Source organism: Aulonocara stuartgranti (genome assembly GCF_965226115.1).
Source record: "Aulonocara stuartgranti genome assembly, chromosome: 12".
Taxonomy (NCBI): domain Eukaryota; kingdom Metazoa; phylum Chordata; class Actinopteri; order Cichliformes; family Cichlidae; genus Aulonocara; species Aulonocara stuartgranti.
Genome location: NC_138948.1, coordinates 14777026 through 14799897, shown reverse-complemented (window position 1 = coordinate 14799897; position 22872 = coordinate 14777026). Strand labels below are relative to the sequence as shown.

At 37.9% G+C, this 22872-nt stretch overlaps 1 protein-coding gene across 1 annotated transcript; it reads right to left on the bottom strand.

Moving 5' to 3' along the window:
• Positions 1–1633: 1633 nt before the first annotated feature.
• Positions 1634–19521, bottom strand: hsd17b3 (hydroxysteroid (17-beta) dehydrogenase 3). The gene is made up of 11 exons (XM_082553447.1): positions 19284–19521; positions 7781–7827; positions 7482–7557; positions 7263–7370; positions 6402–6469; positions 5864–5908; positions 5106–5140; positions 4889–4970; positions 4738–4803; positions 4454–4603; positions 1634–4364 (listed from the first exon to the last, which is right to left on the bottom strand). The coding sequence occupies exons 1-11, from the start codon at positions 19432–19434 to the stop codon at positions 4257–4259; spliced, it is 936 nt and encodes a 311-aa protein (XP_082409573.1). The 5' UTR covers positions 19435–19521; the 3' UTR covers positions 1634–4256.
• Positions 19522–22872: the final 3351 nt, after the last annotated feature.

Genomic DNA, 22872 nt, shown 5'->3' with positions numbered 1-22872 from the left:
TGCCCTTTATTTTTCAAACCATCCATCTCTCTAAAACTCTCTCTGTCTCTTTTGTCCCTCTTCTTTCAGCTTGTTTGCTTTCCCTCGCTGACAGTCCAGCTCTTCCCTGACAGCCTGCTCTTTTGAAGAAGATGAAGGATTGGAATTATCTTCTTGAGTTTCAAAGAGCCCAGTCCTGGATGGCAGGAAAGCTGTAGGTATTATAACTGCTGGGAGAAATAATTACCCCCCTGGAACTGCTCAGTGGGAATTAAATGTTCATGGGCTCAGCAAGAAAATCTGAAAAACAAGATTGGTAATTATGTCATAGAAATATTTCAGCTTCTATGAATGTTTGCCCATCAATACAGATGAGCATCACTCCAAAAAAGGCAACATGGAGTTAAAGGTATAGTATATACATCTGGGCTGTTTGGCCAGTCAAGTATGTAAGTGTATGGACTTTTTCAAAACTCCTTTATCCGGGTTAATTGCTACCTTCGTTTTACTTTGCAAGCACAAAGGTGGATAAAGTTCTAGTTTCAAACTAAACACTTGAGTCAACCTGGAATTTTTTTGTGTGTGAGCTTGGTTTAGTGTGTAAGTTTACGCATGTGTCTGAAGGTTAGTAGTGCTGACCTTGGCTTCTGGGTGGGCTGCAGTGGCAATGTGCTTGTCTTGGATCATCTTTGGACCCTTCTGTTTACTGAAACAACACGCAAGCAGTGTCCAGGGAGGAGAAAGGAGTCACACAGGGAGCATCCTCAAAGGCTCTCCTTTTCTTACCCGTGCTTCAACACACACACACACACACACACACACACACACACACAAACGTACACACAAGAAGGTGTCTTCAAGAGCCCTGACCACCCATGTCACCCATGGTCATCTTCTGTGATAAAACCTTTTTCTTGACCCCTTCCTTAATGAATTCATTATCTGCTGGAGGCTTTAGACACTCTGGGTTTAATATGTGTACCAAAATCTGACCTATCTGATGGTTAAAGCCCTCATTCTGCGTGTGTAGAAAGCTCTCCCACACACTGTCTGGAAAATAAGTGAGATATTAGCTTTGAGAACCGCACTTGACGTTAGAGAGGCTTTGTAAGGGAAACTATAAATTAAAAGGTGTCATAATTGTGCTGCCACCCATACCCATAAATCGCAGATCACCCCAGGTGAGGAAAGTCCCTGCTGTTGAACAACCCAGGTAAACATCCTTTGATTTCAGCTGCAGGTAACACACACGTTGCTCAGACTGCAGCTTTGAAAGTAGATGCATTTACACAGATATTTCAATTTAGCACGCATGATGGGAAACCCCCGGTGGCGGGGAACAGTGTTGTGATAAAAATGGTAATTTGACTACATTTGATCGCCGGATTTCTGCTGCAGCGCTATAGCTCTGGAATCCCAAGGCACGATGAAACCTTTACATTTCGCGCCCTCTAGTGGCCATGACGAATCTTTACACGATCACAACATCCACCCATCGTATTCTTAACAGCTCAAGTTCAGGGTCTAACGGGCCCTGATGAATGATTAATAATAAATCACTCCAATGATTTATTACAGCTCGTAGTATTTATGAAAAACACTACATAAATAAAATTCAGTTGACCTTAGAGAACTCTGAGAAGACATCAAATCACTCAGTTAAAACACATCTTTATTTTTCATGAAGTATGATTTACTAGTTACTCTTGTGTCACCCTGTTTGTGTTGGTATGATAAATACTCCTTTCTTTTTTCTTTCCTTTCATACATGTAAACGAATATACATAAACCAAAGAAAAAAACATTAAAAAATTTAAACAACACGGCTAATTTACATCTGCAGTCCAGGCCAGGTTAGATTGAAGCTTTACCATGAACAATGATGTGCAACAAAAACAAACAGCTCAGGTAGGAATACGTTAAAAGCGTCCACACACTTGATTTACCATCGGCCATTATTCGCGATGATCAATCAGGCAGCAATACATTTTTGATAATTTGACAATTTTAAAAGACTTTGTGGACGTGAGTTTGGCTCCTACACTATTTGTAGTTGCTGTGAATGTACACAGTGGAAATCGAGGATTTTCTGTCTTAATATATTACAAAACCAAAGTCATATGTATCAATTACAGATAAACTGATGAGCTCACAGATTCTGAGATTTTCTCTTACCATGAATATCCATACCAATCAGTGTATATGTTTCCTACAGTCATTGATCGATACCAAGAGAAGTGAACAGAGTTTTGATTTGTGAACAGGTCATTATTTTCCTTTCTTTTTTTTTAAACATTCAGACTAGGAATAGACTATCTAAGCTCAGGGTCACTCTGACCTTCCTCCCCTTCTCACTCCTTCTTTTTTCTTATTCCCGACACTATCTCTCATGGGGAGGATCATTCATCACGGTTGTCTAAACACCCCTGTCTCCGTGTGATTAGTGACCCTTTTAGGTCAGACATCACTGAAGCACATGCTAATTAAAACAGCTGTGCGTGTCAGCATATATACATACACAGATGAGGGAAGGTTTTGTTTTCTTTAAACACTGTATATCATGCTGTCTGCAGCACACCCTTCAAACTAATTTCTGAGGATGCAGGTAGAAGCTGATAAGTCTCTGTCCCGAACTCCTGCTGTGGATTAGAAAAGAGTCTGATTCTGAGATGATTGCGTCTTCCCATCACGCGAGCAAATGTTTTCTTAATCTCAGAGGAGAATAGAGGATGCTAATGACAGTTAAAAGTGTGTGTGTGTGTGTGTGTGTGTGTGTGTGTGCGTACGGATGTGTAGGAGTGAATTAATGGAACAAGACAGGTCCTTCCGTTTAGCAGATAAGGTGTCATTATTATTTTTATTACTCATATCTCTACAAGATATGTAGACACACACACACGCACACACACACACACATTTGTCACTGCTATCAGTGCTTAGTCACGTATGAGAAAGTTATGTAAATTTTAACCTTGAATTGCATCAGAATTATTAACTGTGTGGAGTAAGAGATTTATATCTGAACCGTAAAACTGAAGGTGCAAAGAAGGAGAAACACGACATCATTTTTCTATTGACAAGAACACTCATAAATAAGTAATAGTCTGATTACAACAAAAAGCAGTGCTTTGGCAAGTTAACAGTTACTTTGCATTTGGGTGGAATAACTTGGCCTGAGGGGTTTTTTTTTAAAGCAAATTGAAAAGCTTGTTTTTGAGTGCACAGTATTACATGAAATAACACTAATTACTCAAGTAAACTTGAAAAGCACCATTTGTTCAGTAACAATATTGTTTAAAACCAACAATGGTGATATTTCATTTATTTGAGTGAACAAACAACATGCATCAGTCCCTATAAGATGAAGACGTGGAGATTAAATTAAGAATGTAATTTATAGACATGTGTGTTTTACATGGAAACAGTTCAGACAGTACTACTGCATTCATATTAATACAGTTAGTTCCATAAGTATTTGGACAGTGAGACAATTTTGCCTCTATACACCATGACAGTGGATTTTAAATCAAACAATTAAGATGTGATGGAAGTGCAGACTTTCACCTTTAATTCAGGGGCTGTTTGACAAAGGCAATGCATTAACTGTGTAGATGTTATAACTTTTTTTTTTTTAGTACACAACCAGTTTTGTCAGTCAACTGTAAAAATTAATTGGGCAGGCGAGGCCTTTTCCAGTGTTATTCTGAAGTGGATTCTGAGTGTTGAATGTGGATTTAGTAACTGTTCACTGGAATTTCAAAGATGTCAGTACAAGTAAGGGAGGCCATAGACTGAAAAAAAACAAACAAAATCATCCGAGAGATAGCAAAAACTTCAGGAGTGACCAAACACTGACCGGCTCAAGAACACTGAAATGCCTGAAGGACCACACAAAGATTACAAAAGTAGGTGATGGCAGAATCATTTTGATGGTTAAACAAAAAAAAGGAAGAAAGAAACCTTTTCAACATCAACCCAGGTCGAGAACACTCAAGGTGGTAGGTGCGTCTAAGTCTACAATCAAGACATGCCTTCATGAACATAAATACAGAGGGTTTATAGCAAGATGCAAATCGCTGTTTACAGTCAAGAACAAGAAAACCTGATTAGACTTTCCCAGAAAGCATCTAAACGAACCTGCATAGCTCCACAAAAAAAAATATCAGTCTTCGGACAGATGAAACCAAGATTAACCTGTTGATGGAAAAAGAAAAGCAAGGGGAGAAGAACTTATGATCTGAAGCACACCAGCATGTCTGTCACACATGGATTTTGATTTAGACCAATCCAGCCTGCATTCGATTTTGCTTGGCGTAGTCTTGTAAGCCTTGCATCACAGGTTCTGCATAGAGAATCTTAAGTGGAATAGTCTGCAGCAACCAGCCCTGTACACACATGCACACACACATACAATACTGCAGGTCAGTCTCTTGGTGGCAGTTTTTGGCATTATGTTTGCGACTCTAAGTCTTACCAGAACTGTATGACAGATGCTTCCATTTGTTTTGTCTCCAGCGCTGACGTACTGCAGTGAATATTTTACAAAGTCTTCTGGTGAAAAAGTTATCATGTTAGCTTTTTGGAACCCAGCCATTCGAGTGGATACCCCGAATGGAGCCACTGACTGAAAACAGTGCATGAGAGGGAAAGATTTAGGACAAGAGGACAAGAAATAAAAGACTTTAAAGTTAGTTTAAAGAAAATAATTGCTTTCGTTTCATAAAACTTGAGATGATGTCTGAGTGAGGATCAAAATACCTGGATAATAATCCCCTTATCTTTGTATTCAGCTTGTAGACCTTGAGAAAATCTTTCCACAAACACCTATAAGAACGCAAATTAAAATGTGAAGGATCATACGTCGCCTGGGCAGAGAGACTTAAAAGTGTGCCGCTGATGTGAAACTTGCCTTTGATGCAGCATACAGGGTGTACATGGGACATGGGATAGAAGCAATTCCAGAAGAAACATTCAATATCATCCCTTTCCCTCTATAAATACAATAAACATACAAACAGATATAAATAATTAAACAACACTTATGAGCACAACCTCAGTATTAATTAGCATGTTATAATCCATCACTTTACACATTACATCTAATGAAGAAAACATGGGTAGGAAACCTGTTTGCCATGCCTGGGAGAATAATTTTGCACATCTGGAAACAAAAGAAAATAAGTTCAGACTTGAGTCATATGAAGCAATGAAAAGCATTAACTTGTTTTAGAACAATACAAATAATCCTTAAAAAACAGGGGTGTCAAACAAAATGCCCGGGGACCAGAACTGGGCCGGCAAAGACTCCAATCCGACCACTGGACAGCTTTAGAAAATGTAAAGGATGGCATAAAATGTGGAGTTTTAACTATATTTTAACTCTATACAAAAGTATGTAAATAACAGAAAAGTCCCCGTTCATTCACTATTAACTATAAAAAAAATGTTTGGGTGCACAGTAAAAAAAAGATAATAAACAAAGAACATTTTTTGCAAATTAACAAAAACTTTGTGCTTTATAATTACAGGACAGTCTGGGTGAAGCTACCGAAACTTTGTCTGTAATTTAATTTATTACTTTATGTCGTTTTTATGTAGAAAACTGAGACATACTGCTGAAATCATACTTCCATATCTCAGGAATCTGTTTTAAACTTCTTTAAAATGACAGAAAGGGGAAGTTCATTGATCTGGCCCACTTAAGATCATAGTGGGCTGTATGTGCCACTTTGACAACCCTGCTCTACAAAATCCTTTACGTGCGCTTCCTTTACTGGCAAACCCTCTCAGATTATACTGATGATTATATACTGTCTTCATCAATAAACAATCAATATGACTTTAAATTCATTGTTTTGTAGTAACAATAAAACTATGATCTTACCTTGGCCATCGTCTTCACATTGCAGTTTATCACTTTGGTAATTGTCTGAAAACATAGATGAACATGGGTCTCAGATAATTTCTTTATTTATATCTAAAGAAATGTATTTGGAGCTAAAATGCTCTTCTAAAAACATGTTATTATAAACTGAACCCTCTGAGGTTCAACATCAGGATGCTATCTGCTGTCAAACTTACTACCAATAAAAGTAATAATTATGCAAATGGGGTCAATCCAAACAATCTAGTTAGTCATAATGTTGTAGTGGTATTTTCTTTTTTTGTTTTTACTTATTGTACATGGAGTCATGCACAAGGTCCTGGATCTGTTTATTATACATTTGCACACATATGCAGGTGATGCTATTATATCTGCCAAAGCCATAAAGAGAGTCATACAGAAATCACAGCTAGCAGGTGAGCATGGATGATTTTTTTAGAGCCTAATCATCAATGGGTTTTAATAAGGAACAACAAATATAAACATATACACAAAAAACTAAACACCTTTAAGTATAAGCTGCTGAGGTACTACTGACCTTGTCCAGCTCATCATTCTCAAGGAATCTGTAGGGAATGAAGCAAGGCAGCGTTCCTACATTGTTGACTGGGGTAGAAAAAAGCGCGGAAAATAACTGATATTATTTTCTTAAATAATTAGGGTTTTTTCCCCATTTTTTTTGTTTCTAAACACAAAGTGCCTGTGTTGATTTGCAAATTTTTATAAATTTGTGTTTCATTTACAGTTGTTGAATATGTTGAATGTTTAAAATGACCATTTCATGAATAGTGTTAGCTCACTGTGAATGACATGTCTCAAAAATGTTGGAATGGTGGCAGCAAAAGGCTGGAAAAGTAAATGATACTAAAAAGAAACAACTGGAGGAATGTTTTGCGGCTGATTAGATTGATCGGTAACAGGTTGGTTGTCTTTTTTGGGGGAAATCTTTGCATGTTCCAGCAAAATATTGATCAACTCGATTCTGCATCAACTACAACTGCATTGTCTGGGTGCTGACAGGCCTGCCGATCTTCCATAACTTTCACCAAAGAAGTATGACAAAGGAGATCCAGGGCTGTTGAGCAGCTAGAATCCTATATCGGACAAAACATGGAACAACATTCATCTCCCAAAATTCCACAGTCTGTAAAATCAGCAGATTTACAAATTGTTCTTAAAAGAAGAGGGGCTGCTACATTGCAGTAAACATGGCTCTGCCCCAGCTTAGTGCTTAAAAGCTAATGTTTTTCTTAAAATGGTGTTTAAAAATGAAGATGTTTTGTTGTAAATAAAATATGGGCTCATGAGATTTGCAAATCATTGGATTGTGTTTCTATTTACGCAGCATGCCATCTTTTTTGGAACTGGATTTTGTATGGAGGCACAAATAAAAGCTCACCTAAAACTCCTATGTTGAGGTCCTTCAGTTGCTCTTCAATTTCACTAAAGATATTTTCTTTGGTAAAATCTGTTGCTATCACTTTCACCCTCTGCCCTGTGGCTTCTCCTGTGAACAATGAAAAGACAAATATTGTGCACCGTTTGCCTGGATCAACAGCATATTAGCAGATATCATACATTTTAGGAAGCAAAGAAAATAAAACATGCACATAGATACCTATCTCTTTAGCCACTTGATCCAGTTTTGTTTTGGTTCTGCTCATGACTACAATGTTCATTCCCCGCTGAGCTAGCTGAGATGCAATAGCGATAGTGGAAAAGTACATATGAAAACACAGTTACACAGCAAAAAGTAGCAAGTGTGCCTCAAAGGAACAGTAGTTTAACTATGGTGTGCTCATTTCAAATTATTATACATATAAGTATTTGCTAAAATATAAAAAGATATTATGTACAGTATGTGTATTCGTTTTGTTTTATGAGAACACAAGCAGAGTTATTTAAACAGTCACTTACTGCAAATGCATATGCTCTTCCTATTCCCTCTGAAGAACCAGTCACCACTGAAAGGAGGATGGAGAGACTGAAAATTACAAATGAATCCCTCATCAAATCTCCTGCAGTTTCCATTCTGACCACTAGAGGCACTGTACTGCACAGAACAGTACAGTAATGCACTGCCTTACCCATCTTCCTCTGCTTTCAGCCAAATCCCAGGATTGTTTTATTATTTGTTTACATTAGTTTAATCCTCACTCCATTCTGTTTGTACAAACTGTGCTAAAACAGCATGTTCCCCTGGTGTGATAAAGAACTGATAGGAACAGCTTGTTTCTGAGTGTTCACTGCTCTCCCATTTCCTCCTGGCCCTTATTACAAAGACCACAGGCTGTTTTCATCACCGTTTTCAGACCTAAATGAGAATTCATATCTAATTATGTTTTACAGCACTGAGAAAATTGTGTAAAGCCATTAAAACATTAAAAAGATCCCATGGTTTGAAGTGTTGTTAGCACAGGGGGGAAATGAGTAATGTGACACTGCCTATTAACTACTGAAACAGGAACTGAAATTAAGCCTCCGTTTTAATTTGTTCAGCTGAACAAATAAATTGAATTCACACTTTTACTACTTAATTAGGAAAGTATCAAATGACAAAGAAACCTCACATTGAGCCTCCGTTTTATGAAATGCAATCCGCTAAGTTTTGTCATTTATATTTCTTCTTTAGTGAAAACCACAGTATACACAAACAGGCAGCAGTATGTTCAAATAGGGCTTTAACATGTAGATATACATACTGAACTATAAAAAACAAACAAACAAACAACCTAATTATATCAACTTAAGAACTACATTCAAGACAATGAAACAGTGAAAATAACCAAACTGAGCATGTGCGGTGAGGTTATGTGATGAGAAGTGGACGTTTTGATTTTAATATATGGTGCTCATGTTAAACATGATCAAAGTTTTAAATAATATAGTCAACATAAGTAAAAGTTACCGCAGTGAACCAAAAGCTCAAGTTTCAGACTGCTCTAAATGCTCTAAGCCAGGAGAGTCAAACACAAGGCCTGAGGACCAGAATTGGCCCAGCAAAAACTGCAATTTGGCCCACTGGATAGCATTGGAAATTTTAGTTTTAGTTTTTTCAAATAAGTTTTATAATGTTTCCTGTTGATAAAGACGTCCCTCATGTCTATTCATCCTGCACCAAATAATTAAATAAACAATTAGATGACAGAAAGAAAATCCACTTTTTTTTTTATATTCATCTATAATACAAATTTCTGTTGTTAAACTTCCTTCGACTGACAGAAATGGGAGTTTCTTTGTACCAGCCCACTTATGGTAAGTTCAAAGTGAGTTGTGTGTGATTCTCAATGTTTGCATGGAGCAATCAGTACAAAACAAAAAAAACTCGAAAAGAGTGCGTTCTTAAAGGGAGAGGCACTAAAACTGTGATCATCTGCACTATGCCCCAGGAGAAGATAAGGATTATTACTGTAACATTAGTAAACACATCCGCTTTATAAACTAAGCACACACAAGCACAAAATCCATTTAGTGATTATCTGGAAAGAAAACTATAAATGCTCAGGCAAATGGTCCTAACAGGTATTCAGTCAGTGGCTTGCAAAAGTATTCGGCCCCCTTGAACTTTTCCACATGTTGTCACATTACAGCCACAAACATGAATCAATCTTATTGGAATTCCACGTGAAAGACCGATACAAAGCGGTGTACACGTGAGAAGTGGAACGAAAATCATACATGATTCCAAACATTTTTTTTTTTTTTACACATAAATAACTGAAAAGTGGGGTGTGCGTAATTATTCAGCCCCCTGAGTCAATACTTTGTAGAGACACCTTTTGCTGCAATTACAGCTGCCAGTGTTTTAGGGTATGTCTCTACCAGCTTTGCACATCTAGAGACTGAAATTCTTGACCATTCTTCTTTGCAAAACAGCTCCAGCTCAGTCAGATTAGATGGACAGTGTTTGTGAACAGCAGTTTTCAGATCTTGTCACAGATTCTCGATTGGATTTAGATCTGGACTTTGACTGGGCCATTCTAACACATGGATATGTTTTGTTTTAAACCATTCCATTGTTGCCCTGGCTTTACGTTTAGGGTCGTTGTCCTAATGGAAGGTGAACCTCCGCCCCAGTCTCAAGTATTTTGCAGACTCCAAGAGGTTTTCTTCCGAGATTGCCCTGTATTTGGCTCCATCCATCTTCCCATCAACTCTGACCAGCTTCTCTGTTCCTGCTGAAGAGAAGCACCCCCAGAGCATGATGCTGCCACCACCATATTTGACAGACAAATTCCCCCACCTGAGCTATAGATCTCTGCAGCTCGTCCAGAGTCACCATGGGCCTCTTGGCTGCATTTCTGATCAGCGCCCTCCTTGTTCGGCCTGTTAGTTTAGGTGGACGGCCTTGTCTTGGTAGGTTTACAGTTGTGCCATACTCCTTCCATTTCTGAATGATCGCTTGAACAGTGCTCTGTGGGATGTTCAAGTGACTGCACTCAGACCAAAGGGGGCTGAATAATTACGCACACCCCACTTTTCAGTTATTTATTTGTAAAAAAAAATGTTTGGAATCATGTATGAGTTTTGTTCCACTTCTCACGTGTACAGCACTTTGTGTTGGTCTTTCACGTGGAATTCCAATAAAATTGATTCATGTTTGTAGCTGTAATGTGACAACATGTGGGAAAGTTCAAGGGGGCCGAATACTTTTGCAAGCCACTGTAATCTCTCCAGCGTGTCCTGTGTCTGCTTCAGGGCCTGCCCCCGATGGGACATGCCCGGAACACCTCACCCAGGAGACAATATTATTCATATAGCGCCAAATCTCAACAATATAAAGGCACTTTATATTGTAAAGAAAACAGAGAAAACCCCAATATTCATACGAAATCATATGACCCCTTACGAGCAGGCATTTTGGCGACAGTGGGAAGGAAAAACTCCCTTTTAACAGGAAGAAACCTCCAACAGAACCAGGCTAAGGGAGGGGCAGCCAAAGACAGGACAAAGACATGCTGTTGAAGAGAGTCAGAGAATAATAATAATAACTAATAATTAATACAGAGGGGTGTATAAACACATAGTAAATTTAAAAATGTGACTGAAGAAGAAACAATGCATCATGGGAATCCCGCAGCGGCCTAGATCTATTGCAGCATAACTAACAGAGGATTCAGGGTCACCTGATCCAGTCCTAACTATATGCTTTATCAAAAAAGGAACGTCTTAAGCCTAATCTTAAAAGTACAGAGGCTGTCTGTCCCCTAAATTCAAACTCGAAGCTGGTTCCACAGAAGACGGACTTGAAAGCTGAAGGCTCTGCCTCCCATTCTACTTTTGAATACTCTAGGAACCACAAGCAAGCCCGCAGTCCTAGAGCAAAATGCTGTAATGGGGGTGATATGGTACTATAAGGTCATTAAGATAAGATGGGGCCTGATTATTCAAGACCTTGTATGTGAGGAGTACATAAAAATTTAAATTCGATTCTGGATTTAATGGTGAGTCATTGAAGAAAAGCCACTATATTAGAAACATGCGCTCTCTTTCTTACTATAACTGCAAATTAGAACAATTAACTTTTCACATAGTAACAAGATTTTATAATGCTATAACACAAAAGAATAAAAATAGTGTTATATTGTTCCCTTGGTAGAGTGGCAAAAATAGGCTGCCTTAGTCAATGTCCTTTTATTTTGTCTGCAGAAACTGAGTTACTGTTATTTAAGTTTACACAAACTTTATCTAGACTAACCTCAAATCTGGTATTTCAATATTCCTTGATTACTCAAATATTTTTTAATTCAATTGCAACAAACCTGAAATACACTATGTATGTTTTTGTTTTTTTGGGGGGTTTTTTTTACAATTTTTGCATCCACCAAAATACAGTGGAGGTGAAAGGAGAGCATTTATTTAAAATACTTGCCAATGGACAGGAACCATTTGAATAATCCCTATGAAAACATAAACTATGTGAAACACAGATTGTCCTGTATCATGATTTTTAAAGAAGAAACATTACAAGATGTACCCAAAAAGTTGATTCTCTTCATCTGGACGTAGTATTTTCAGTGTGAGTTCTTTGGTCTCAACTGCCTGCAAATTTTTCCAACCTTATAAACAGCACATTTGCGTAATGGCTTAAACTAGCACTACTGGCGAAAAATGGGCTGTGAGATCAGTTTCTTGATCATTAAGATGCAAATTGTAATGACCATTGATCAGCAATGATTGATCAATGGTCCTATGTACCACAGAAGAGCTAACTTGTCAGGCCAGGACTCCACAGTCTATTCACACCTTCTGAATTGAGGAGCGGGCCTAAGGGTACATCTTTCCCCATCTCACAATGCTCTGTGAATGGCACTCATGACCATTGATCAGTGGTCTTTGATCAGTAGTTGTTGATCATTGGTTGTAAAAATTTGCATATTAATGATCAAGAAACTGACTGCACAGGCCATTGTTCACCAGTAGTGCTAGTTTATGTCACTGCTGCAGTGGGAGTTGTGTGGGGTTGAAGGGAAAAGGACCCAATCGCAGGCACTGACGATGCAATGAGTGGGCTTTATTTACATGAGGTGATAATACAGACAGAACAGAGATGGGATGGACGGAAACTAAGAACAAACCTAAACAAATATGAAACCATAACTCAGAGGAAAACATCTGTGGTGGAACACGGGATGACACGTGGAGGTAACACAGACAAACCAGCGATGAGCACACACTATAAATACACACAGAGGAAAATGCAGAATGGCAAACAGGAGGGCTGAACCTAATTGACCTGATGAGACAGGGGAAACGTGAGCTGAACACACTGACATAAGACACGGACCTTCACAATAAAACAGGAAATACACAGAGACGCAGACTGGGGGTAAGAGAGAACACTGAGGAGCACGAGGGAGAGCACAGACATGACGGCCTGGGGAAACATGGAATAGAACACAAGGAGGGGAAAACAAGGCACCAGAACTCCAGTACACAGAGGGGGACAAAGGGGGTAAAGACACGAGGGGAAATCCAAACTGAACAACTAAGGACCCATAGACTAACTCCTTAGAGTAACAAATGAACTTAAAACCGAAAAAAAAAAGAAAAAGGGGGGCGCTGGGTCAAAATGACCCAGGACCACGACAGTTATAGTCATTACGCAAATGTACTGTTTATAAGGGTGGAAAAAATTGCAGTCAGCTGATACTGAAGAAATAACACTGAAAACGCTATGTCCAGATGAACAGAATCAACTTTTTGGAATTTCCTTACCTGGATGCATCAAGACATTACAAGATGCAATAAATAATTTCAGCATATTTTTATGCAGAACCTCCACAAAACTATTCTGCACTGATGCTTCTTAAAATTAAAAGAAAAACAAAGAAAGCCATCTCGGATGGATGGATGGATTAGGGAAGGTTTTTTTCAGCTCATTCACAAGGGGTCGCCATAGCAAGTAGCTCCCCATGCTTGATTTGGCAGAGTATCTACACCAGATGTTTTTACTGACGCAACAGCAAAGGACTTGTCAGACAGCTGCTGCAAGTAAGCTGCACTGTAGGGAAATTGTTCCACTAAGGAATATAGTATATAGTATATAGTACATATATACTATATATAGTATATAGTACATATATACTATATATAGTATAGTATTTGTAATATTTGTGCAAAGTTGTCATTTACGTTCATAAGCTGACTTACTACCAGAGATGGGCAGTAACGCGTTACTTGTAGCGCGTTACTGTAATCTGATTACTTTTTTCAGGTAACGAGTAAAGTAAGGGATTACTATTGCAAAAACCGTAATTAGATTACTGTTACTTTCCCGTAGGAACGCTGCGTAACTGCGTTACTAAAACCGTGATTTTTTTGCGAGAATATCTCATGACAGTGACAACAGCTGTGTGCAGATCAACAATGGATCATATGAGTGCCGGAGAGAGTATGAGCGTGCAGCATTTAAAGCGTGGAAATACTGACCTTACTTTGAGTTTGATTCCATAAAAAGTGACAAAAACATTAGCGTCCGTTGTGCGTGGGAAGAAAACTTCTTTTTACAGCGAAAAAAAACCCCTAAACTTCCAAGCAAGCGCCGAGTGTGCTATGACGTAATGGGAAACTCACAGAGAAACTCGCGGATTTTTCCAGTGACCGGGTAAACCTCCACTTACGCCACTCCTGCTTTACAAGTGAAAATAGAGCAACAGGACCGCTAGTCTTTGATGTTATTTATTTTCTGCTGTGTTTTACTTGCATCTATTTGAAAGAGTGTAAACACACACAAAAAAATATATTTTATGTGCTGGAATGTGCAGAAAATAAGTTTAAATGTTAAACAAATTTCTTCCAGTCCGAGAATGTTGCATATAATTAAATTTTTGCATGATGCATAAAGTTAAAAGGTTAAAACTAATAAAACAAGTTTTAAAAAGGGACTTTTCCATTTGATTACATTTTGTATGATGGATTATGCAGAAAAAGTAGAATTGGGCTGAAAGATCTATCGCTTTATCACCTACTCAGGTTGTAAATCGTGTTTTTAAAAAGTAACTAAGTAACTAAGTAATTAATTACTTTTGAAAATAAGTAATCAGTAAAGCAATGGGATTACTTTTTTTAGGGAAGTAATCAGTAATTAGTTACTGATTACTTTTTTCAAGTAACTTGACCAACACTGCTTACTACAGTTGTCTGATGAATTTTAATATTTTTTGGCAAACTAGCAGAGCAGATCACTTGTTTTCTTGATTTGTTGATGTATGTCTATATCTGTACTATCAACATGAACTGAACGGGTTCAGTTGATTCTGAGAAATTCTTTGTAGTATTTCATCCATAAAAACAATTTTCGCTTGGGGAAATACTTTGTTTTTCAGACCATAAAAACAGTCACACATTTAGAATGAGCATGTTTCTTCTAAATGAGCCAACTTGGAGCTGGACATTTATCGGCCTTCCTGCGCAGAAATGTTCAGCTCAAAGGATGTCCTTTTGCACGCCCATAACACAATGAGAGGATTAAACGCCTCTGTTGACACTGCAGCACTGGAAGGGCTGGAAGTCATGAGGAAAGAATAACATCTCAGCTACCCTTTGCTGGTCAGCACCATAATATTTCAAGAGAAAGCTTCTAAATGACATGTACTGCAACAAAAATGACAGACAGCTACACTAGAGCTTCACCCCTGGTCCTTTAGTGTATTACTTCAATAGATTATTAAAGATGTCTAACCCAAGAACAACTTCTTGTCCCTTCACAATTTAATTATAGTCCACCTTTTTGCAGATTGCAGCATCTGTAATTCATGATTTCCACTGTTACTCAAACCTGAGCCAGTCACAGGAAAATCACTCTTCTGTGTCATTTCCTTCAAATAACTTAAACAAAACAATATTGTGGCAAGGTCAGACATGTAGACGAAGACTTCTGTATTCAACTTGCTATTCCTGCATTAGCTGTAATGCTAAACTACAGCGAGCACAGCCTTTAATTAGGATCACTCCGTCATACACCACAGCAGTGAGAGGTGGTAAACGGACACAGCAGTCTAACTCACGGTGCTCCGCTGGCTACACCAAACACAGAAAACACAGCAGCTGTAATTTTACACAAAAATGGCAAATCAACATCTGATAACTGTAACTGCCATTACAACAATACAACTTAGAACACGTTAACATCAGATATACGTGTTCTAAGTTGTCCTCTAGCCAGCGGCCCTTTCCCCTAGCCCACTACAATATATTTAAAATCTATTTGTGATATTTAATGAAAAATATGAAACAACATTTTCATAAATTAAAAGGGTCCTTAGCTGGTAATGTTCTTTGAAGAACCATAGAGTCTTTAAAAAGAACCATTTAAGAACCATTATTTTTCTGAGAGTGAAGAAACACAGCATTATGTAGTTATATAACATTTGGTTATAAAAAAAAAATTGGATTCCTCTGTGACAAACTGAATAAAATCAACATACCCAAAATAATTTGAAACCAGACATGACTGTGACATTTTCCTTTATGCAAATGAGCTCTGTGAACTGCAGCAGCCTGTGGAGGCTTCTCTTCAAAGACAAATGTGCTGTTGTGTGAGAGTGATGCAGCAAGAAAGACTGTCATTTAAAAGCCAGCAGGATAGTAAAACTGGAAGCCAACTTAAGACATTTTCCAATATTAAATTAATGTTGAGCCTATGCACTCAACAAGGGCAACAAGGGAATAGAAAGTCTATTTGTCCCCATTGTTAACAGTGTTTCTAAGTGCCATATTTGTCCACTTTATACAAAAACTGTGTGATCTCACAAAGCTCGCCACAGTTACTTCACTTTAATATGTCACAGCGAGTTCATTGTACTCTATTGTAAGAGTTGAGTAGCTTGCCATCACCAGTGTGTGAATGTGTGTGTGAATGGGTGGGTGACTGGATGTGTAAAGCGCTATACAAATACAGGCCATTTACCATTTACCATTTGAGTAAATAAATACTGAAGGATGACACAATGTTTAGACACAGTGTTTGCAATGTTGCCTCTGTCCACCAGCGCAGCGGATATTAAATCAAATAACATAAATGTGATTTAAGGGCAGAATTTCAACTTTAATTCAAGTGGTTTAACTTTTAGGAATCACAGTCGTCATTGTGCATAGTTCCCTGTGTTTAGAAACTCAAAAAGCTGGACAAACTAAGATCATTTTAAGTTATATTGAAATCTTGTGGACATCACCAGATGTTAATGCTTTGCTCAGGCCTTAACTGCAACTACATTCGGTTTGCTTTTCTCTCTACCTTCAGATTTTATTTTCAGTAACTAAAAAACATGCTCTATTTGACTAATATCAAATGAATTATTTGTCTATTGAAGAGTATCCCATTACTTTGGCTTGAGAAACTCTTGGGTTGCTTTTGCAACATGCTTTGGGTCATTATCTATTTGCACTGCCTGATAGGTTATGCAGCACATGGCTGAATCTAAGCAGAGCGTATAGCCCTGCACACTAAATAATTCATCCTTCTACATTTATCAGTCACATTATCAGTAAACAATAGTGATTCACTCACAATTAGAACCATACACACACATGTCGTAATAATGCCCCTACCTGGTCAGAGGGCCCGGTGGCGCCAGTGTCAGGCAGCCTCGCCTCTGTCAGTGCGCCCCAGGGCAGCTGTGGCTACAATGTAGCTTACCATCACCAGTGTGTGAATGTGTGTGTGAATGGGTGAATGACTGAATGTAGTGTAAAGCGCTTTGGGGTCCTTAGGGACTGAGTAAAGCGCTATACAAATGCAGGCCATTTACCATTTACCATCTTTGTCAGATAAGGCGGTATGCTTCAAATCACGAGCAGTTTCCCTTGCTATCGTTCTGGTACAAGTTAAGTTGAGTTTCATCTATCTGGTTTGCAGGCTCTGCTAGATGTTTTTTGGCCTTACTGTTTCTGTGTATGACCAGTGATTTGCATCTCGGTGTAAACCCTCTGTAATTACATTCATGAAAGCATCTCTTGATTGTACCTCTTGATGATGATTCACGTACCACCTTAAAAGTGTTCTTACCTTGGTTAGATGTTGTGTTTGGGTGCTGCTGAGCTGCCCAGTGCCTTCACAACTGATGGTTAGGTTACTCCTGCATTTTTAGTGTCTCTCTGGCAAGCTTGTTTTGGTTGTTCAGCCTAGTGATTCCCTCCTTCACTTGCACTGACATCTTATTGGTGGACAGCTACCAAATACAAGTACAGCACTTATATTTGAAAAGCCCACATCTCTTATCTGCCTAATTATTATGAAAGAAAAAAAGAAAATGCCTCACCTGATAGTGAAATAGTTAATTGTCCTAATTATTTGTGAGCTTCTAAAAAATGGGGCATTGCCATTTGAGTAACTTATTCTTTGTTATCAATAGATCCATGCACATGCACAACACCGCTTAGGCTTCTTGAAACTAAAAATGTTTAAAAGGTCTGAAGAGGGATACAAATGGGGCTTTCCAATTATTGGGAGAAATAATTGGAGAGGGGTGTCATTTATGCAGCCGTGCTGTTCAGATGTTATTCCTCTGGAATGAAAGTGGGAAGGAAAGTGGGCTTTGGGAAGAAAAGCAAGATCAGCCCAGTGTTTTTATTAGGCTTCTTTGAGCACTGTGAGAGAATAACCCCTTCAGAAGATGCCAAAGCAAACCTCTTGAGTGAATGAAACTGCTTCTGGACCTGCAGAGGAATGTCACAAGGAGATTGACAAGAGAGCAAGTATTTGCTCATTTCCTCAGCCGCCTTTAAGTTGACTCTATTCTGTAGTTTCATTTGGAGTGTTTATGTTAGATTTGTTGTACCCACTTCGAATGTAAAAGCTTCCTGCTTATTATTCTTAATCCTGTATATCCACTCACTACAAAAACACTTCAGGGTAAAATGTTTTGGGAAAACACTGAAAAACATGATTGGTTTAAATCAAACCTTCAACAGTAATTTGCCATTTTCAACCCGAAGGTTTGGCTTTACTTCTCTGTTCTTGAAATCTGAAAATGTTTTTCCTATTCTTAATTAGAAACAGTTTGCATATATAATTTGCGTATCATAATTTGCACTTTAACAGCCCTTTTTACACAACTACATGCCAATCTAAATTATTACAAGTTTGAAAATGAATGGAATATGGTGCATTTTGTCAGTAAGCTTATCACTACATGTAATTGTGTATAAAATAAATGTAGTTGTTATGTTTTCTTTACATTTTTCGGAAGAGTAGGCTATAGTGTGGTAAGGTAGAGGAATATTTCTGACTCCCTGTACTATACCAAGTTCTTCCTGTTAAACTAGTCACACAGGTATGACTTGTCGTTATGCAGCTTTTTTCCAATGTCAACTATGATGACGCGGATCATTTTGCTCATCTCAGAATGGATGTTATGTGAAAAACATGCAGTTTATGCTTGATGTTCCATACATTTTGATATTGAATTTGAATTGTGTTTTCTGTACATATATCAGCTGCCCTGCAAGTATATAAAAAAAGAAGTATTTTAAGCGTCGGGACTTGCCTCCTTTGGGTATATCAGCGCACAAGCGCAATCTTGTGTAACGATGAAATGTTAAAACAAGTTTGGGCAGGGGACTCACGCTATTGTGACCTACTAAATGCACTTTTACACACAAGTTGATCAACTAAATCACTTTCACTGCTTAGTGTTCATGGCACTTGCAGATTCTGCCATGTACACTTTAGCTTATTAATTAATTCAAATAATGTAGTCATTTAAAAGTTCTAATTACATACAGTATACACATAAATGTAGTGTTGTATCACAAAACGTGATACCTATGTTGGCTTGATACTACGTAACCTACTGAAGTTCCAGGATTTATTTATCATAGCATGACCTACTGAAGATTGTATGGTATTCATTACACATGGCACAGACACGCACAGCACAAACGCATACATGTGGACATGCATAAACATGCTGCTCACCTGCCCACTCTCCCATTGAGGTGAAGAAAGTTTTTGGCAGTGGAAACCACAGTTTTGGAAAAAGCATCCTACTGAAAAGCAGTAGCCTCACTCCATAGTACACCACAACTCCAGTACCAAGATAAATGAAAAAGAGTTCCATGAAATCCATGCTTCTCTGGTACAGAAGGCTCAGGAGTCAAGTGTCTGTGAGTCTGTGAGAGAAACGTTTTTGTTCAGCGGGAAAGACTGACACAAAGAGGGAACGAGGAACAGGATCCTCCCATTTAACCCTTGTATGGTGTTCGGGTCTGTGAGACCCGTGTTCAGTTTTTTTCAAAAGAAAAATTAAACAATTAATTATTTTTTCACGTGTAAATGTGTTGTGTCTTTCCACTCACTCCACTTGATTATAACTGATTTATTTATAACATTTTATATAAAAGAAAAACGAGAAGCACATTAATTCATAAATGTGATCTAACAAAGGTAAAGGGAAAAAATTAACCATGTTTGCTGTTCATATGTCTTGTAATTGGGATGAAGTAAACATCTGTTGAGTAATTTAACATAAAATTGTTTGATAGTGTTAATTTGGAAAGCCAAAACTCTAGCGGGTCCACCAGACCCATGAACACTGGCTGAGTAACAAAAATACGAACACCACACAAGGGTTAAAGAACATCTCAATATACACACAGACAGGCAGACAGTCACACACACACACACACACACACACACACACACACAAACTTAGGCTGGTAGGTATGGAAGAGTGCTAAGTGTGTAATTAAATCTTATCGTGTTCTGAGCAGCTGCATTATGACTTCATTTTCATTTAAAAAAAGTCTCACTCACCTTTAGCGCTGCAATGTCTGATCAAGTATTTGTAAAATTGTCATTTCTCATTTTTTATTTGATATTCTTTACTTGAATCTGCAAGTTCTGTCTGCCTTTCACTTTGCTGCTGTAACACGTGAATTTCCCAACGAGGGACAATAAAGGATATTTCTCTTCTATTCTGTTTGTATCAACAAATCCATTGTTTGTCAAAAGTGATCATCTTTCTTGTCGTTATAATGTCTAGAAAGCTTTTTTCTTGACATGCGTACCATAATTGTAAGTTATCCCAGTTAATACACAGCCTTCAGTGAAATGGCCACCGAAATTCAAACGAAGACTGATAGGGATTAGTGTCACTATGATTTACAGTTAGATAACTGTGTGGAAAAACATGTTCTGCATGTCACCTGACAATGGGCTATGTGCAAAAAGGCGAACTAGTTTCTCACAGTACTTGTACTTTCTCAGATACTTAAGTGATATGTCTGTAATATGTCTGCTTATTGCCCAGAACACATTAAAGGCTATTTGACCAGCATTTTCCACACAAATATCAAGTTACTCTGATTTTGAGAAATACTGAAATAGGGCACATTTAGTCAGTTGGTGTCTTGCACTGAGTAGGTTGCTTTATGTGGTAAACTATATTTATTTGATGTGATCAGTATTCAGTAAATGCATAATACTTATTGTGTGGTAAACCACAGAGAGGAATGAATACTCTCTTGGGAGCCAACATAAATGTGTGATTGCATGATTTGTTTATCTCTGGTGTCACCGATGATAGACTGACAGAAATGTGGTCCACTTTGTCTTGTATAACTTCCAGGTTTTTAAAATAAGCAGTTTTCATTTATACATTGGTCAAGATTCTGACCTGATAACCTAAAGGCTGCGTGCCTGTACATCTGCTTTGAAATATCTCTGCCACCTAGTGGTAAGAAAATCTAAATCAAGCAGTTCGAGATTATGTGAGAAGATAAACTCGTCTACACTCTACAGATACACTCTACAGATAACTATCCTGTGTACTCTGGGTTATGCCTTTCCCCCCAGTGAATGACCACATGCCATGTGCAAGATTAGAGAATTCCTTGAATACAAGCCACATTTAGGGATCAGAGATGTCAACAGGACTGGACTTGGATTATTTTTTGGTATGTATATATGTGTGTGTTCCCCTCAGCTGGTGCTAGCAGCAGCACGCTCCTCTGACTGTGAGGCCTGGTTACTACTTGTTGCTGGTACTACTGTTCACGGTGCAGCAGCCCCGACAGCTAACATGTCTGTTAGTTTGGCACATTTTATTGCATCTATTTTTGTTTTTACTATTTTCTCTCAGCTTTCCAGCTCCACCTTCTCGCCATTTGATCCATGAGCACACAGCATAGCTATGGGAGGGGCCGGTCACGTTACGAGATTTGATTGGGCAATCCAGTGTCAGTCATGAAAATGAACCAATGGACTGCTGTCACTGCTTGTTCGGCCGGTGCATAGTGGCCCTTCAGGCAAAAAAGTGATTGTTTTTCAATTTATTTTTTCCAGTTTATTTTTTTTTCTTTTTTCTTTTCAATTTTTTTACGTTAATGTCTTTACTTGTATTGGGAAATAGACTTTATGAGCATGATTTACAAATGGGGTTATATATAAAATTTCAAAATTAACATTTTTCAAGTGATGACTTTGTGTTATTGTACCTACTTTATAACCAATCCAACCCTTTAAGGCCACTTAAAATATCCTTATAGACCTATTGTTATATTTGTTGCAATTTCTGCTATTCTCTTGGCCAGATTACTCTTAAAATACATTTTTTAATGTAAGTGAGACCTTTTAACATGATAAATAAAGGATATATAAAAGTCGCTTTGCAAAAAAGTGATTGCGGCTTTCACCTTGTGATAGGAATGTCGTTTGTGGCTCAAGATGACTTGATATCATTCATGATGGACTGGACACAATTGACATATAGGCCAAAAAGTTATTTATAGCAGTTTAAATACAGGCAATCACTTTTTGGCAAAATGCTGGAAATCAAGTTTTGGCACAACTCAACCCAAAAGTGCGTTGTTCCACCGAGAAAATGATGAGTCGTAGCCCTTTAGAGTTTTTCAGCAAATACAAAATGAAGTTTTTCTTTGGTTTTCTGACTGAGGCCAAATTGTGAAGAAATTAGCGATGCTATTTAATGAAACAGCATCACATAAACACAAGCCTTATAGGACAGCCGGCCTTTTCTGAGAAAACAGCTTGAGATCCTGGGGAATCATAATGAACGACAAACAGTACAGAAGGTATCATGATTATAATAATTAATTAAACCTTAACAAACAGTAGATGTAAACAAATAGATATTTAAACAAAATAAAAAAAACAGACAAAACAATATTGCTCACAAAAATAAAAGAAATATATATACCTGTGTCTTTAGTTTTAGTCAAATCTGTTGACACTTAAAATCAGAGGACACACTGATCTATTTATTGAATTTTATATTACAAAGCCACCTTCACAAAGTGCTGTGTTTGCATCACCCCTGAAAACTGACCATATTGTCAAATTATATATAAAAAAGAAACTTACAAACAAACGTCTTGATGCATGCTCAATCATCCTGGTAGGGAAATCGCTAAGACTGAAGACGTCACTTGGATGAGCGATGGAATGTTTTTCCCACTGAAAACGCTATGTCCAGATGAACAGAATCAACTTTTTGGGACTTACAAACAAACAAACAAACAAACAAACAAACAAACAAACAAACAAA